This window comes from Leishmania major, chromosome 25 (genome assembly GCF_000002725.2).
Source record: "Leishmania major strain Friedlin complete genome, chromosome 25".
In the NCBI taxonomy this organism is placed as follows: Eukaryota; Euglenozoa; class Kinetoplastea; order Trypanosomatida; family Trypanosomatidae; genus Leishmania; species Leishmania major.
In genome coordinates this window covers 699,444-716,821 of record NC_007266.2, presented here as the reverse complement: position 1 = coordinate 716,821, position 17,378 = coordinate 699,444, and the positions used below count along the sequence as shown (strand labels likewise).

The following is a 17,378-nucleotide window of genomic DNA, read 5'->3' as shown; positions in this document are numbered from 1 at the left end:
ATCTGCACGTCCTCGTTCGTATGCCTGTACAAGCATATATGTATATATATGTATATATATGCATACAGACGCATGTGAACGTATGCACCAGACGGCGTGGCCGCTGCGGCCGTCATTCGGCGACAAGCACTGCACGCTTCGCTCGCTGCCCGTTACATTCCGTCACACGCACACGCACACACAAACACACTTTCTCTCGTCCTGCTAATCCTCTCTGCAGTCGATCACACGCTCACGCGCACACATGCCCCTCCTCGATCACCGCAACTCACCTCTACGTACATAGAGGACAACCGCACATGCACATGCGCACACAACACATAGCCAGCCACCACGCTTCTATCAAAGACCCACCTCTTCACACAAACACCTACCCTTATACACACGCACACACTCATCATGAACCTTGTGCGCGTCTCGCTGCTCTGCGCGTGCACGACGCTTCTGTGCCTCAGTGCCCTCTACTACTACTCCATGTACGACTACGAAAAGCACATGAACATGGTGCAACGCAAGTACTCGGTCTACGATCCGCTGACAGATTGTGCAACGCCGTTCGGACAGCTCCTCGGTGTCGCCGACGACGTTCCGGCCTACAGTAACTGCAATACCAAGTTTTCCTCAACCTACATCAACTACGTGAACCTCATGGACCCAATGGACAACGGCCGCCGCGGCGACCCATCCGAGACACGCATTGTCATGACTGCCTACCGCTACACCGCGTTCGACTACTGCATGCGGTGGCTCGTGTGGAACCGCGGCGTCATGCCGCGCCTCGTCGAGAACACGAATCAGCTGTGGAAGACGGTGGACTACTTCAACCCCGCCAGGCCGGAGCAGGGCTGGTCTGCGGAGTACATCACCAACTACGAGGAGGTGACGGACGTGGAGGAGCGCAAGTTCAACGCGCCGCGGAGGGGGGACGCGATCGTCTACCGCATGGACAAGAACACCATCCCGGCGGGTCACATGGCGGTGGTGGTAAAGGTGGAGGACGACGTCGAAGCGGCCGGCGGCCCAGAGAAGCTGAACGAGCTGAAGAAGATGCGCCTGCATCCTCGCCGTGTCTACGTGGCAGAGCAAAACTGGAAGAATCAGCCGTGGGGTGGGCACAACTACAGCCGCGTGCTGCAGTTCAAATGGCGCGCCGTATCGGAGAAGGCGCACGAGGGCGGCTACGTCGACCCCGACGAGCTTGATATCATCGGCGTTGTGCGCGTGGGGAAGGCGATGCCCCTGCGTGCGGCGCCTGACCCGTACGAAGAGGCGCTCAACATGGATAACGACGGTGACCTCTAACAGGTCGAGAGACTCGACATGAGCGCAATGATCGGGCGTTGTGGTGGAGAAGTGCGGCGACTGTGAAGGGGCGTGGACAGGGTGGGCGACCCCCTCCCCCTTCCTCTCGCAACGCTGGCTACTCTCGTCACCTTGCAGCGACTCAATACGAGGAAAGCGTTCACACTGCCTTTCACCAAGCCCCCACCCTCCCCCCCCCCGATCTCGCCGCGCTGCCCACCCGCCTCCCATCGATGTATCCGTGAGCGCACCGCACACACAGACGACACGTGCGCTGAAGTATTCTTTGAACGTTTGTTGTTGTTTTTGCCAATGTCGTTCGCCGTGTCCCCGCGTCGTCTTGCGTTGTGTGGTGTGTGTAAGTGTCCCTCGCCAGGGGATGGCGAGGCGAGCATCGACCCCCACCCCACCCCTACAACGACACGCGCACACAAGCACAGCGGCACACCTCGCCCATCCTCGTCATCATCTAACCCCACCCCTCCCCTCCTCCCTCCCGGACCCTGCAGACGTGCGCTCACTCGTTCTGTCTGCGCTTGCGAGCACAGCAGAATTGCGGGGCGTCGATGCCGGCCCGCGCCGCTCCCCTTCCCCTCCCTCGAGTCTCTCACGGGGGAGGGCAGCACGCTGCCCATCGATGGCGCCTTCACCTCATACTCCTTCTGCTCCTTGCTTGCACTGGCCTTCACTCTCCCATCCTCGTGTATGGATCAGCTGATACCCGCCCGCACGCCCACCCACCCCACACCCCGGCACAAGCACACACATACACAGAACAACCACAGACTCGATCACTCGCGCGCGCAGTGCCAGACGTGTGTGCACGCACATACGCGCGCGCGCGCACACGTACGTGTACGCCTTTGCACACCCATTCATACAAAACATAGACAACTCGCTCATCATAGAAAGCGCATCAGCCCCATATTTAAAGTAAAGTGCCCCATCGCGCGCGAGAGAGAGGGAGGGAGGGGCACGCACGCACGTACACACACACACACACACACACACAGACACACAGACACACACGTAAACGCGGGTCTGCGGACACCTGCGCTCGCTGAGGAGAGTCCGTCCTCTTATCTTTCCTCTTCGTCCTTCATGATCCCGCGCGGTGGCATGGGCGCTGCGCGATGGGCGGCCGGTGCGTTACGATGCTTGCACTACTCCCCTAACGCAGCGGCCATCCTCGCCCTAACAGCGCCGCTATCGACGTGCCGCGTGCAGCTGCTCCACCACTGGGTGGGGACTGCACCGCGCACCGCGCTCGTCGTCGGAACCGCTTTCGTATACCAGCAACGTCTCTACGCGAGCACTGCTGCATCAGGGAGCAACGGGGCCTCCCATGGGCATGATCACCGCTTCAGCGACGGCAAGAACGGAGCGGCAGGCAGCAGCGGCTTCTCCTCTGCCCATAGTAGCGCCGGCGGCGGCGGCGGCATCAACGGCTACGGCGGCGGTAGTGGATCCCGTGGCAATGGGGCGGCCAAGCGGATCAGAAAGGTCAAGGCGAGCCGCCGTGTACTGAAGACCAAGCGCGCAGGACCGAAGGCAAAGGCCGCATCCACGCCAGCCTCCTCCACCTCTGGCGGCTCGGCGGCGACAGCGTCGGCCAGCGCAGCGTCTGGTGGCGCCTCAGCGAACCAGGGGAGCGGGGCGGGTAGCAGTGGGAGTGGCAGCGGTGGTGGTATCGTGGCGTCACCGTCGCCGGGCGCAGCCTATGCCCAGTCGCGCACCACCGCCCCTCGACGCAAGAAGAAGAGCAGCCGGGTCCCCCCGCCCCCGCCGGGCAGCAGTGCAGCGGCGAGAGGGTCTAGGCACCCTCTCACGGGTAAAAGGGTCTCAACTGGTTCCCTCAGCGGCACCGGCGCAACCCCGAAGAAGGCGGTCACGGTCGCACACGCCGCCTCCCACGGCCGCTCGGCAGTCTCTGCCCCGTCCGCCACCGCCGCTGTACGCGCCAAGGCCAAGAAGCGCAAGCGTATCCGCATTTGCGTGCTCAGCAGCAGCTACGACGGCACCGACTCGGCAACGGCCAGCGTGGACAACTACTGGTGCACGCCGCAGCACTACATAAAGAAGGACCGGCACAAGTACTCCTTCGCCGATGTGTCCATGAAGAAAATCGACTCGTACCGCACCGTGCGTAAGCTGGTGACCTCCAGCAAGTACGACGTCTTCTTCAACCTGTGCGACGGCGGCCGTGATGAGAAGCGCGCCGGCGTAGACGTGGTAGAGGCGCTGGAGGAGCAGAACGCCGCCTTCACCGGCACGGACTCGCGTGGCTTTGAGCCGAGCAAGATTGACATGAAGCTGATGGTCGGGTCGAGCGGTGTCAAGGTGCCCAATTTTGTGCTGCTCAGCAACGCTGAGAGCCTCGCCAAGAAGTGCCGGCACCTGAAGTTCCCAGTGATCGTGAAGCACCTCTCCGGCTACGCCTCCGTCGGCATTCAAAAAGACAGCCGCTGCGACACGCTGGATCAGCTGCGGACGAAGGTGCGCGGCTTCATCAAGGAGTACAACCACGCGCTGGTGGAGGAGTTCATTCGGGGCCGCGAGGGCACCGTGCTGGCCTGTGCAGACCCTGGCAGCCCGTTCGGCGTGAAGGTGTTCAAGCCGCTCATGTTCAACTTCCTGCAGAACAACGACGACTTTGCGTACTTTGAAAAGAAGTGGACGATGGAGTGTGGCGATCAGGCGTACGGCTTCCTCGCCTCGTCGGACCCGGCCTACACCGCCATCACGGAGATGGCCCGAAACGCGTTCAAGTACATCATGAACGGCGTCGGCTACGGTCGCGTCGACTTCCGCATCGACGAGCTGACCGGGGAGCCGTACTTTCTGGAAATCAATCCGAACTGCGGTATGTGGTACGCCCCGAAGGACGGTGGCGACTTCGCAGACGTGATGGTCGAGGGCGACCCACACTGGAACCACGAGCGCTTCGTCGCCAACGCCGTGGCGCGGGCGCTGCGAGACCAGGCGGCACGCAAGCCGTGGTACTTCATCAGCCACGACCGCAACGGGCAGTTCTCCACGCGTGCCAGCAAAACAGTCGCGGCTGGCAAGTGCCTCTTTGGCGACGCCGTGCACCCGATCCCGGTGGTGGCCAAGTCGCTCTACAAGCTGGGCGAGGAGGAGCCCACAGTCGGCTGCGTCATCTGCCGCGGCGATGGTATTCACCAGGCGGTGGCGCTGCGCCACTCGTGTGAGCCGAACATGGGTTTTGTGCATGGCCGTACCTTGCTCTTCGCCGCTAAGCGGCAGATCAATGTTGGCGAGGAGCTCACGGTCGACTACGCCACCCTGCGCGATGAGTCGATGCCTCACTTTGTGTGCAGCTGCGGCACGGAAAATTGTCGCAGTGTCATTTTTCCTATGCCGGCAATGCCGCGCACCGTCGAGGCCAAGACGATGAAGCGGTTGCTGCGGGAGAAGAAGCAGGTCTGGATGAAGGAGAAGGCGAACCGCGAAGCGGAGCGGATCCTCAAGAAGCGCTCTTCACGTGCCCCGTCTTCTTCCGCGTCTGGGAGCGGCAGCGGTGGCGGTGGTTCCTCTGCAGGTTCATCGTCCAGCACCGGCCACGCCAGCAGCAGTGCAAGCGGTGGTGCCAGCTCCAGCAGCGGCAGCGGCAGTAGTAGTGGCATTAGCGCCTCGGAGAGAAAGTAATGTCGTGTGAAGGGGACGAAGAGGGGACGCACAACTGTCTGTCCAGCACGTGCAAGTACACGCACACGCACTCGATGAAGTAGTCTCACCTCGACTGTACCGACGGATGATGGGCTGCATGATGCTTGTCTGGATGGCTGATGGTTTGTCTGTGTAGGTATGCCTATACGTGCAAGTGGAGTGAGAAATCCGTTCCCGTTTCGCTTGTCGTCATGACGCAGCAGCTGAACCCAGCCAACTAGCGAAGTGTGAGGAGGACCAAACCTGCACACACACACACACACACTCGAACACGCAGGTGCGCCTACACACCCATGTGTAGATGGGAGGAGGTCTTCCTCTCTCTCTCCCTCTCGCTGCCTTCCTCCGGAACAAATTGGAGGCAACGGTTCTTCATGGGCGTCGTAATGGCAGAAAGCAGAGGGTGGAGGCGGGTGCGGCGCGCCTCCACCCTCTCGCACACCCCCTCCCCTCGCATGTCCGTTCGTGTTCTGCTTGGCGCTTCGTCATCTGTTTGTCCTTCTCTCTCCTCACCTTCATCACATCATTGACCCTTATGCCTCGACCCCCACCCCACCCCACGACGCTTCTTCCTCCCAAACACCCACCCAACCCGCCTAACCCATCAGCAACCACACGCCTGCGTGCACCGCCACTGCGTAGTCTTCCCGACCTCTCACTTAGCCCTCCACCTCTTCCCTTTCACTTTTACACACCGCCTCGCTGCGCTGTCCCGCGAACACACACACTACATTTCGTATCCTACTTCTCTCTGAACCTCCCCTCCCCCCTCCCCCTCTCTCACCATGAAGGTCATCGTCGCTTCTGGCCCGGACGGTGCCCGCAAGCACGAGGTGGAGCTGGCAGCCAACGCCACGCTCGCAGATCTGAAGAAGGCCTACCAACCGGGTGTGGACGTGCACCGCAAGTCGTTCAAGGTTCCCAGCGCGGAGTCGCCGCTGCCAGGTGCGGATAGTGGCAAGCTGCGCCCGAACCTCATTACTCTGTCAGATAAGGTGCCCCTGTCGCAGCAGGGGGTGAAGGATGGCTCGGTGATCACTTACAAGGACCTCGGCCCGCAGATCGGCTACCGCACGGTGTTCTACGTCGAGTATGCCGGCCCCATCGCCTTCATGCTGCTGTACGCCATGCGCCCTTCGCTCATCTACGGCTCTGCCCCGATGCCGGCTTACGGCTACACGCAGAAGCTATACATTGGCCTCTTCCTCGCCCACTTCTTAAAGCGCGAGCTCGAGTCCATGTTTGTGCACAAGTTCTCGCACCCAACGATGCCGATGCGCAACATCTTCAAGAACTGCATCTACTACTGGTCCTTCGCCGCCTTCATCGGCTACGTGCTGTGCAGTCCTTCATTCACGCCGACCAGCACCATGCAGTCAAACTTCGGCGCCGTGGTCATGGTCATCAACGAGCTGCTGAACTTCGCGGTGCACTACCAGCTTAGCACGATGCGCAAGTCCGATGGTGACACCACCCGCAACGTGCCGCAAGGCCCTCTGTTCGCCTTCGTCTCGTGCCCGAACTACTTCTTTGAGATTATGTCGTGGGTGTCCTTTTCCATCGGCACAAATATGTTATCCTCCTGGTTCTTCACACTCGCCGGTTTCGTGCAGATGGCGGACTGGGCGAAGAAGAAGCACCGGGGCTACGTCAAGGCGGACCCGGCCAATAAAAAGAAGGCCGCCATTCTGCCCTTCATCATGTAGGGGCACGCCCACACGTCAGCATCGGCGGTGTGTGAGCGCGAAACGATGGGGAGGGGTAGAGAGAGAGAGAGGAACAACCAGCGGCCTCTGGGCTGGGAGGCCTGCCGCTATCGCTGCTGTCCATCCCCGTCGTCGCCCTGTGTGTGAAGATTGATACGGACACCAGTGCGGTTAGGCGCGATGTGCAGCAGAGAACGTAACGAAAGAAAGGCGAAGCCGTCAAGGAAGGGCAGTGATGAGTAGAGAGGACATGGTGGAAGGATGAAAATGAGGAGCAGGAAGGGCAGTTGTCGTGGTGCAAGGGTGGGAACGAACGCAGATTGTTGAGGAAGAGAAAGAGAAAGTGAGGGGGAGGGTGGGGTGTTGTGACCGTCTATATATATATATATATATATGTGTGTACACATTTTCTGATGTCGAGAGGCAGAAGCCTCTCGATGTAGTCCCTCTTTCCCCCACCCTACCCTTGCACTGTGTAAATACCCCGCCGTCGCTCGCGAGTCCTCTTTTCAGTGTCCCCGTGATACTCTGTCGAGAGCCTCCCCCTCCCCCGGCCACGCCACGGCCCTCTCTTCTCTGCAGAGCCCCTCGTCTCCGTCATTCGTGTTGTGGTTTATCTATCGACCCGGCGCGTGTGTATCGTGTGTTATGGAGCGCGAGTCTACTGCGTTTTCTTTCTGTTTGGCTTTGCCTTGTCTCCTCTCCGGCACACGCACACACAACGAGAGCGATGAGACGGTCTTCTCACTCTCCTGTCGGGTCTCTCCTCCCTTCCCCCCCCCCTTCGCAGCCACCTGACATCCCCGTTGATGTCGCTCTTGCTACCGTATTCGCCGAATGTTGTGTGTGGGGGGAGGGGGAGGGGGAGGTGCCCGTGTGCGCCTGCGCGCTGGCCAAGTTTGTGGTTTCACCGAAACCGAAAGACGATGACGAATCCGAGAAGGCAAAATACGAAGAGCCGGCGGAAGCCGAGGGAGACGAATGGTAATCGCGCGACGCTGTCATGCAGCACACAAGCACGTTTTGTTGCTGCGTCCAGCAGTCCCTCTCCCTCTCTTCCCCACCACCTCCCCCGTTCCCTCCCAGACGCTAACACACACGCACACCGCAAATATTTCCAGGGAGCTGTTTCGACACGTTCCTGATTCCAGTGCGGCTTCTCTCTTCTTGCGTTTGGATTTTTTTTCGCGCGTGTGTGTGTGTGTGTGTGTGTGTGTGTGGGCAGGGCCATAGCCCCTGGTGGAGGGGCTTCCTTGTTTCTCCTCTGGCCTCGTCGGTGTGTGCGTTACCGCCCCTCCGCCCTCTCCCTCGACACCTCGCATCCGTCTTTGTTGTGAGACACACACACACAAAGAAAACAAAGACCGCAGGCGTGTGCAGATGTGTTCGTGCGCGCTCGTTTTAGGGTTTGTTGGCCTCTTTCGGTGTTGCTGTTGTTTGTGTACCGTGTTCGCTATTCCGTGTGCACCTGCCAACGAGAGAGGGGGAAGGACGGTGCCAACACGCCCTAGCGCTCATCCCTCCCTCTCCCTTTATTATTGTTGTTTGTTTTCCCAGTCATGTTAGTCTTCCTTTCGTGTGTCGCGGTTCCGGTTTCTCATTCTCCCCTCCCCTCCCCATTCCGTCCACACACACACACACACACACACACGCACGCACGCACGCGCCAAAATACTTCGCCTTTATCCACCTCCCCCTCCTCCCCTCTGTCTGTCTCTTCCCCTTCTCTCTCCTGTCATTCTACTGTTATAGCAATATATATATATATATATATATGTGTATATATGCTTTGCTTTAGTGGCTGCCGTCGTGACGACAACCAACCAAGATACCGAACACACAAGCGTCCATCAGCGAGGCGTGCTCGCGACCCTTGCCACGTCATGCATCGGCAGCTCTGAAGCGATATATATATATATATATGTGTGTAGATATATATATGAGCGTAAAGAAACGAGGTGAACCGACCAAACGACAGAACAATGCAGGAGAAAGAGAGAAGGGGAAGTCCGTCGCACGCACACCCGCGCATACACCCGACTCGGCCCATGCACGTGCGCACCTAGGCACAGCAAGTAACACGTCTCCCCCTTCCCCCCCCTCCCGCCGCCGCCGCCGTTTCAGGGTACGGTATTGACGGATGGTGTCTTCCTCTACGTGGATGTGATTGGGAAAGACGGAGGAGGTGGTGCGAGCGTGTAAGTAAGCGCAAGAAAAGAGAGAACGATGCGGAATGTGTGTGGGGAAGGGGGGATCACCCTGCAGGTGCTGCACCGTGTGCCTGTCCGATGCAGAAGCCTTGCTCCCTCGCCCACACACTCTCGCCACATCTTTCTCTCCCTATCTTAGCTCCCCCTCCCCCTTCCCGTCTCACAACACCTCCCCTCCCCTGCGCACACGCGCAAACCCCACCGTTGATTGTCAGCTGCTGATGTGTATCCGATCACGCAATGCACACATAAAAACATATACGTGCGAGTTTCCTCGACATGTCCATGCGCCCTCCTGTCTCTCCCCCACCACCTCTCCTCTTGCGGCTGCTTAAATGTTTCGCGCACGCAGACTCCGGAAAAGTCGACCGCTCGCACTTGATCACGCACGCGCACACCTTCACACGCAGTGATAAACGTACAACTGGAAAGCAACACAAGTAGACAGAGACGAAGCCGGGGACAGCACACGCTTAGGCGCATTGCAACTCACCTCTCATGCGGATAAAGGGCTGATGTTGAGCGCGAGTGTGCATATGTGTGCATCGTATTCTCTTTGCCGATCTCCCACTCGTCACTCTCGCTCCGTATTGCCCATCACGTGCTGTCGCGGGCGTGAGGTACTGACTCGTGCGCACTAGCTCGCCTTGACGCGGTCAGCCCCTCCGCGACAGCAGAGTCCTTCTCTACGCGCCCTCCATCGATCTCGCGCTACGCGCGCGCGGGCCGTTGCATGACTGCTGGCACTGACGAGGCGACAGTGGACTACATACGGAGCCACCTCGATGAGGACCTGGAGGAGGTGGCGCGACGGCCCGGTCCGCCGCTCATCCGCCCCTCCCTGGCGCCGTTTCTCACGCCCACCGGGCTGATCAACCTGCCTGCTGTAGCGCCATCAGTGCGGAGCCAAGGCAGCAGCAGGGATCTTGTGCATCCCGATGGCACCCCCTTATCGTCAGCGGCGCACACGGTGACTCTCGTTCTCCAAGTCATGTCAGTCAAGGATGTCAGTCTCTCGCGCGAACAGCGCAGCCGCGTTCTCGTGCACTCCCTCTCCTCCACCCGCAGCAGCTCCGGTGCGACGCCCAACGCAGCGCTAAACGACGCGGACACAGACACCGCGGCCTCCCTCGCCGACGCCACCCTACAGGCGATGGAGGAGCAGCAAGATGAAGAGGCGCAGAACCACATACCGTTGCGGCCAAGCGGTGGTCAGTGGCGATGCCTGCGGCTGGAGTTGTCGGACGGGTTTCAGCGTGTGCTCGCCGTCGAGGACGCCTCTGCGCGCACGCGGCAGCGCTGTGGTGTGCTGGCCAAAGAAGGCATCACGATTGGTGCCAAACTGCACGTGCGCTTGACTGCACCGGTGGCGGATACCACAGCCATCTCTGTGCCGTGTGTGCAGCATGGCGTTCTCCGGCTGCACGCTGGGAACACCGAGGTAATGGGTGGCCGTGTGAGGGCGCTGGAGGTATACTGGGAAACGCAGGCGCGGCAGCAACTAGCGGCGAGCACTGGACGTCCCTCAAAGCAGCAGCAGCAGCAACAGCAGTACCAGCCGACGAGTCTTACCGACGCACCAACGATGTCGACCTCCGCCGCCCCTGCGCAGCAACACCCGCAGCCGTCGCAACAACTGGTCGTAGCTTCCCCAGTCAGCTCACCAGCACCGCCACCACAGCAGCCGCAGTCGCTCGCAGCGCTCCCTCTGCAGCCCCTTCGATGCTGGCCCGCCCACGCTGCCCAGCACCCGCCCGACGTGCCCTTCTGCACGGTGGCCTTCATTACGGAAGTGGTGTCGGATATGGTCATCAATGAACCATCCCCTGGGGCCGCCCACAACGGCCACCACGTCGGGGCAGAGCCAAACCCTGCAAGAGACGCCTTCACGTACTCGCTTCTCGTGCAACTGTCCTCGCCCAACGCTGTGGAGCGCGATACACAGCAGCAGCTGAGCAACAGCCCCTCCGTGGGAGGCGAGGAACTGGGACCGGTGAGCGAGGACGATCACCTCACCGTCGACCTTGGCCACGCCTGGCTGCATCAGCTGGTGGGCATGCCCGCCGATGCGTTCCGTGCGCTGTCCCTATCGAACGCCGAGGCAGATGTGGAGCTGCTGACGCGCACCGTGGAATCCGTCGGGCACGCGCTGGAACGGTTTGGCAAAGGGCGTTTCACGCTGGTGCGGCGAGCAGGGGACGGCATTGTGGAGGTGATGCACGCTGAGCCGAAGCCGTGAGCGAGGCAGACAGCACGAATGGGGGAACGAAGCATCACCGTAGCGATAGACATTCTCTCTGTCGGGTGCTGCTCCCTTCTCTTCTTCCGTTGACGGCAACGCCGCCCGTCTTTGTGATAGGACTCAGAGCTCTCCACCACCACCACCTTTATCACAGTGGTGATGACGCTGGTGATCTTTGCCATCGTTTGTGTGTCTTTCATTCCCTGCAGAGTTTGTTGCTGCTCCTCCCCCGCCCACACTCTCTTGCCTCCGTGAGCAGCAGGTGGGACCGAGCAAGCGTTCCCTTGCACACTGTGCGGGGGCGACTGCATGTGAGTGTCAAGCGCCACCTCCATTGCTACGGCCTTAACCATTCCCCCTCCTCTTTCTCTTACCAGCACCTCCAGCCCATAAACCTCTCCTGGACGCCCTCCGCAGGTACACACGCGCACACTGCGACGTCGCTGTCTTCACTTTCTTTCTTGGCGGGACTCCTTTGCCTCCTCTCTCCCTCTCTCTCTACGGGGCTGTGGGGCACAGGAGTGCCTAGCACCGCTACCGCACGTGTCCAGCTGTGAGCCAGAACTGCGCCCCGCCACGCACTCGGAACAGCAACGCCAAACAAAACAGACGAGTGTCCCATCACGAGCGTCGCCTATCTTTACACCGCATAAATAATAATAGCACACGCGTGTGGCGCACAGAAGAAACCATGGGCTGCGGCTACTCTACGTACTCGGCGCAGGACGATATCGTGTGGAAATACGGCGGCCCACCGGAGGAGCCGCTGAAGGCGCTGAAGATGTTCCCTAAGAAGCAGAACGGCCTTCTCTTCCGCCTTCTGTACGACGACGGCGAGCGCTGGGCCTTCTACAACGACACCCTCGAGTACGAGTTCCACATCCGCTACTACTTTAGCCGCGACAGCGACATCGAGGCGCTGCACAACGCCACCTTGTCGGAGCTGGAAAATGGCAACAAGCTAGTTGAGATCATCGTCTACCCGAAGGAGACGCAAGACTTCCTTGTAGGTGTGGCGGGCAGCTACACCAGCACCATCGAGGCTATACCCCTTACCGAGCGCTTCCAGTGGGAGAAGACCAAGGAAAAGTACGAGCACAAGCAGTCGAGGCGGAAGTAGTAGCTCCCCGACCCACTACCTCCCCCACCCCCACTCGCCTACGCGGTGGCATATTAGTCCGCACTCACGGCTGCTCTTTGCCCTCCCCTCCCCTCCCCTCTCACTTCCGCTACAGACAGCTGATTACAGCCGTCCTTGTGCATCGCATAGTTATCCTCTCTCACTTTGTGTTCTCTCTTGTGGCTGCTTTCTGTGTTTTGTGGTGACTCTGCCCCCGTCCCCACCCCCACCCCCTCACACACACACACACACACATATATATATATATATATGCGGGACGGAATAGCAGGTCCTGCATGCACACATGGGCGCGCCTCTTTCCCCTACCCCTCTCCCTCTCTTCTGCCCTGTCACCCATGTGTCCTACCGTTCTCGTTTTCTGTTGTTTTCCATCCTGTGCTTTGTTTCTGTTTTCTTTTTGGGGGTGGGGGGGAGGAAGAGGAGGAGTGAGGGGGGCTGTCCTCTCCCCACACCCCTCCTCCTCCTTCCCCCACACCCCTCTGCCTCACTGCCTCATGTTCCCTCTTCTTCCCATTCTGTATGTCTCTGCGTACCTCTCCGTCTGCACGTGTGTGCATGTGTGTGTGTGTGTGTGTGTGTGCCTCAGAACTCAAAAAAAAAGCATGTGATGCGCTTCAGAGGGAGAAACAACCCCCACGTGTGTGCATGCGTCGGTGACGGTGAGGACGATGCGTATGGCGTACTCGGGAGAAAGGCGTGTGAGGCGAAAGAGAGAGGGGAATGTGTGTGTGCGTCATGCTCTAGAGGCGCTTGGGCACCTCTCCCCGTCGCCTCCCCCATCCCTTCTCCTTACATCCGCGTCCACCGTCTGCGTCCGTCTGCTCCTCCTCCTCCCCCCTTCCTGTCGGCACACGCTCACGCACACATCCTGCACCAATCATGCGTCTCCCTCTGCTTTGCCAGCGTCTTTCTCTCCCCAACGCCGGATGTATGCGCCGTGCGTCATTGTCTCTGAACCCCCTCCGCCCTCCACCTCACCGACTCAGTCTGCTTGAGGTGGCTTGAGTTTGTGTGGCCCCGTCTTGCTTGCTTGTTCGGCTTTCCTTCGCCTCTCTTGCAGCAGTTTGGTGGCTGAGGCTGTCGTGTGCCCCTGTCTGCCTGTAAGTGTGTTGTGTGTGTGTGTGTGTGTGTGTGTGCGTATATTACTGCTTCGTGCCGCCTCTCAAGTCACGTGAGGGCTTTTATCGTCGCTGCGCTTTGGTTGATGTTTGACAGCGTTTGAATACGTGCCCTGTCGTGCCTCCGCCCCACTCCTCTACTCCGTGAGTGCTACTCAACCACATACCACCCTAGTGGACACCGTGGCTTGGCTGTGTACGTCAACAATACAGAGAGTCGAATAGACACACTCACATACAAGAAGAGTAGACAAGCGCGCCCACACATACGCCCGCACGCCGATAGATAGGCAACGACTAGCTGCAGACTCGACTGCAGAGAGAGCGTGAGCATGCGATCCTTTTCGATCCTGTCCCGCGGCGGGTTCAGCAGCGGTGGACCAGCTGCCGCCGCTATGGCGGTCGCTGCAGGCGCGCCGGCATCAGCAACGATAGGCTACTCGGCTTGTGCGATGCGTTGGCAGTCCTCGCGACCCTACAGCCGCTCCTCTGGTGGTGGTAGAGGAAGCGGCAGTAGCTTCGGGCCGCCTGTGGGTTCTCACGGCACCGGCAGCTTCGGCAACCCGCGAGCGCCGCCCGGCCCTGTCCCAGCCGCGGTGAGGAACAGCACGGGTGACGGCGAGCTGAGCGCTGAGACCCGCGCCGCCCTCCGTGACGACTCCATTGTGATGACAGAGGTGTTAAAGCACATACCGCCCAAGGGAGCTATATCCATCAAGTCTCTCTTCTCTGCCATCGACGAGAACATACAAGAAGCGCTCAGCGAGCGGCACGGTGGTCTGCGAAGCTTTCTCGAGCAGCGCAAGCAGTTTTTTGTGCTACACACCAACCCCGAGGACGGCGTCCTCTACGTGATTGGCAACCCCATCGTCATTCAGCAGTACGCTACACGCGATGCGCAGCGCAAAACAATGCGACGGATGATGGGGCTCGACGATGCCGATCGCCGGCAGCAGCAGCGTCGTCCGGGAGGCGGCGTTGGGAGCAACCGCGGACGTGGCGGCCGTGGTGGTGGCGATCGCCGGCATCAGGGTTTCTCATCGCCCTCAGGGCCTTCACGGTCTCCACCGCCGCAGTACCGCAACGAAGGCGGCAGCGGAAGCTATGGAAGAGGCGATGGGCGCCGCGGTCCTCCACCGCAACGCGATGATCGCCACGGATACGGCGGCAACAACGGAAGTCGCGGAGGCGGTGATGGTGCACCCCGTCGAGGCGGCCCGATGGGTAGTCGAAATCAGTCTTTCGGCACTCGTTAGATAAAGCACGCCTTGTGTAGTCGTACGTTCACCTGTGCGCGCGTGTGTCTCGATGGGTGGGGTGGGCGGGTGCTTCTGCTCGTGGTGCACCGTCTGCAAGCCGCTCAAACCCCACCCTGCCTCGCCTCTTGTGTTCTCTTTGCTTTTTCGTTGTCCTACCTTATGCTTTGAAGCGCGTGCTCCTTCACCTCGACAGCTGCTTCTCTCCACCAGCCTCCTGCCTCCACCACAATGCACACACACACACATACACACTCCCGTCTACGCACACCTCCGGCGGTGCACTTGCCGAGCTCTATGATGCTGGGCTTTCTTCCATGTTGATCACTTTGTGTGCGTGTGCGTGTGCGTGTGCGGGTGTTTGTCTGTATACGTTATCGGTCCATCTCGATATGCGGTTGCAGCCGTGCCTGCCTCCTTCATATAATTACCTGTGGGGTGGGCGTGAGACGGTGTGTCTGTCTCTGTCACTCTCTCTCTGTGTCTGTTTGTGTGTGTGTGTGTGCGTGTGTGTGTATTCGTGTCTCGACACCCTTTGTGGCGTCCCCACGCCTGCCGTCTAGATAAAGAATCCTCAACGTAGCCCCCCCCCCTTCCTCATCTCTGCACATGTGCCTGTGTGTGCGTGGGTGTCTCGGCTGCATGCCACCACCACAACCACCTTTTCAATGCACGCGCTTGTTGACAATGTGTGAGATACACGCCCGCATCTTCCTCTCCTCTCCACACGCTTCATGTGCACACTACAGCTGCGGATGCGAGTGCAGCTGCCGGCGAGTTCGCGAGTCGCTGACGTCGCTGCCTTTGTCTCTCCGTCCCATACCTCGTTTCCGCCGCAACGGCACCCCCCCCCCTCCCCTGCGTCCATGTCTCTCTAACCTCACCCAACATGTCTCCACGAACACCCTCCCATTCAGCCGCGCTCCACTCTTGACCGTCGTCTCTCCTCACCGTGTGGGAGAACCTCAACGCCGCTGACGATGCGCAGATACATACAATGAAGCCTATGCGTCTGTGTTGTCCCCTGTGGCGTGCCGTGCTCGCCCACCCCGCACCGCAGCACGCGGCACAGCCGAGGCGTATCTTCATGGCGACAGCAACATTCACGTTCCTTCGATCAAGCAGCGCGTCCGCGACCACCGACTCGCTGTACCCCTCGCCGCTGCTTCATCAGCGGCGCGCTGTTGGACAGTCCCCCACCCTACCCGGGACACCGCTTTCTTTATCAGAAAAAAGTAGCACGGCGCGCAGCAGCAGCAGCCCCGTTGCACGCGAGAGCTCAGTCAGCAGCCGGAGCGCCGCTAAAGAAGGCCCTCCATCACTGGAGCCCGTAGTAGTAGAGCTCGGAACCCTCGTCACACGCATGATGCCAGTGGGGGAGCTGTTTCGTGCCCTGAGCCCCGCCTCCCGAAAGATTCTCGTAGCACATCGTCTTCCCTTGGAGGAACTCCTCTTGCACTTCCCGAACCACTTCCTGGTGTGCCGCCTCGGCGAAAAGAGGGCGTCGCAATCTGCTACGCTGCATGTAGCTCCTCCGTCCTGCGTCAAGAACAACATGCAGGTTATGCGACTTCCGCCTGGAACGAAGCCGTTGCCGGCGCTGGAGCAGTGGCTGGGGCCGCAGAAAGCCATGGAAGTGGCCATGCCGAATCTGAACATCGTTGGTGGGTCGCCTTGCATAGGCACAGGCAGCGGCTTCGTTAACAACACCACCACACTCAAGGAACGCTTGGAGGAGGTGCTGACGCACATTCCCAATGAGTGGGTGGCGTTCTCGAGTCTCAATATCTCGCGTGATGTCAAGATGCGGTGCATGGGCTACCCTGTAGTCCGGCCATGTGCCTTCCTGCTCAAGTACCCACAGTTCTTCGACGTGCGCGTGCAGGACCGGAACGGCAACTCCTTCCTGGTTCGGCGGGCGCTGTCGCTGCAGCAACAGTTGAACAGAAATCGGAAGCCGTGAGCCGAGTGCAGGCTATGCAACGGCCCTCATGTGCATGATTGTCTGCCGACCGAGGCTGCGCAGCTGACCGCACTTGGTGATGCGCGCCCTTCACCGCCTTTCTGTTCACGTGCGTGTAAGTGTGTGTGTGTGTGTGTGTGTGTGTTTCCCTTAACAATTTCATACATTACCTCGTCAGCAGTACACATACCAGCCATCCTTAGACGTGGCACCCACACACACACAGCATCCCCACCACCACCACCCCATCCCATCCTCTAGATGCTTCAGGCGGCGAAAGGGAGGGGGGGGGGCATTCGATGGGCCACTGTACACATTTTGATGCATTCGAACAGGATCATGTGTGAAAGCGAGGAGCTAGTCGTCTTGTTCTATTCAACATTGATATCCCTGCCGTAGAACGTGAGCTCAACGTCACTCGGCCCTCCACACGGCCTGCTATGGGTGTGTGTGTGTGGGGGGGGGGGGGGGGGCACATCGCGTGGTGCGAAGCAGCGCTAGATACGCGCCGGCGCTTCGCCCATCAGGTGGTTGGTACAGACGTGTTCGCAGCAGCGGGTCGATCCGACGCAACGCCATCCGGGCCATGACCGCTGACACCTCTTAGCAGCAAACCGCCCTGACCTCCCCACGTCGTAGGCGCTGGACTCTGTCACCACTAACAGCAGCTCGGCATTCAGCAGAAACAGGAGGAGGAGAGGACGGGCTGCTTGGCCTCCCCACAGATAGAGAGATGGAGGTGGGGGCGCC

At 59.9% G+C, this 17,378-nt stretch overlaps 7 protein-coding genes across 7 annotated transcripts; all 7 read left to right on the top strand.

Moving 5' to 3' along the window:
• Nucleotides 1–399: 399 nt before the first annotated feature.
• Nucleotides 400–1,302, top strand: LMJF_25_1790 (conserved hypothetical protein; the record flags this gene model as incomplete). The annotated part of the gene is made up of 1 exon (XM_001683886.1): nt 400–1,302. The coding sequence occupies one exon, from the start codon at nt 400–402 to the stop codon at nt 1,300–1,302; it is 903 nt and encodes a 300-aa protein (XP_001683938.1).
• Nucleotides 1,303–1,614: 312 nt separating this feature from the next.
• Nucleotides 1,615–4,971, top strand: LMJF_25_1780 (conserved hypothetical protein; the record flags this gene model as incomplete). The annotated part of the gene is made up of 1 exon (XM_001683885.1): nt 1,615–4,971. The coding sequence occupies one exon, from the start codon at nt 1,615–1,617 to the stop codon at nt 4,969–4,971; it is 3,357 nt and encodes a 1,118-aa protein (XP_001683937.1).
• An 806-nt stretch (nt 4,972–5,777) lies between these two features.
• EnCR (polyprenol reductase) lies at nt 5,778–6,698 on the top strand (the record flags this gene model as incomplete). The annotated part of the gene is made up of 1 exon (XM_001683884.2): nt 5,778–6,698. The coding sequence occupies one exon, from the start codon at nt 5,778–5,780 to the stop codon at nt 6,696–6,698; it is 921 nt and encodes a 306-aa protein (XP_001683936.2).
• A 2,943-nt stretch (nt 6,699–9,641) lies between these two features.
• Nucleotides 9,642–11,147, top strand: LMJF_25_1760 (conserved hypothetical protein; the record flags this gene model as incomplete). The annotated part of the gene is made up of 1 exon (XM_001683883.1): nt 9,642–11,147. The coding sequence occupies one exon, from the start codon at nt 9,642–9,644 to the stop codon at nt 11,145–11,147; it is 1,506 nt and encodes a 501-aa protein (XP_001683935.1).
• A 694-nt stretch (nt 11,148–11,841) lies between these two features.
• On the top strand, nt 11,842–12,270 carry LMJF_25_1750 (conserved hypothetical protein; the record flags this gene model as incomplete). The annotated part of the gene is made up of 1 exon (XM_001683882.1): nt 11,842–12,270. The coding sequence occupies one exon, from the start codon at nt 11,842–11,844 to the stop codon at nt 12,268–12,270; it is 429 nt and encodes a 142-aa protein (XP_001683934.1).
• A 1,471-nt stretch (nt 12,271–13,741) lies between these two features.
• LMJF_25_1740 (conserved hypothetical protein) lies at nt 13,742–14,665 on the top strand (the record flags this gene model as incomplete). Its single annotated transcript, XM_001683881.1, has 1 exon — nt 13,742–14,665. The coding sequence occupies one exon, from the start codon at nt 13,742–13,744 to the stop codon at nt 14,663–14,665; it is 924 nt and encodes a 307-aa protein (XP_001683933.1).
• A 997-nt stretch (nt 14,666–15,662) lies between these two features.
• On the top strand, nt 15,663–16,628 carry LMJF_25_1730 (conserved hypothetical protein; the record flags this gene model as incomplete). Its single annotated transcript, XM_001683880.1, has 1 exon — nt 15,663–16,628. The coding sequence occupies one exon, from the start codon at nt 15,663–15,665 to the stop codon at nt 16,626–16,628; it is 966 nt and encodes a 321-aa protein (XP_001683932.1).
• Between the last annotated feature and the right edge of the window lie 750 nt (nt 16,629–17,378).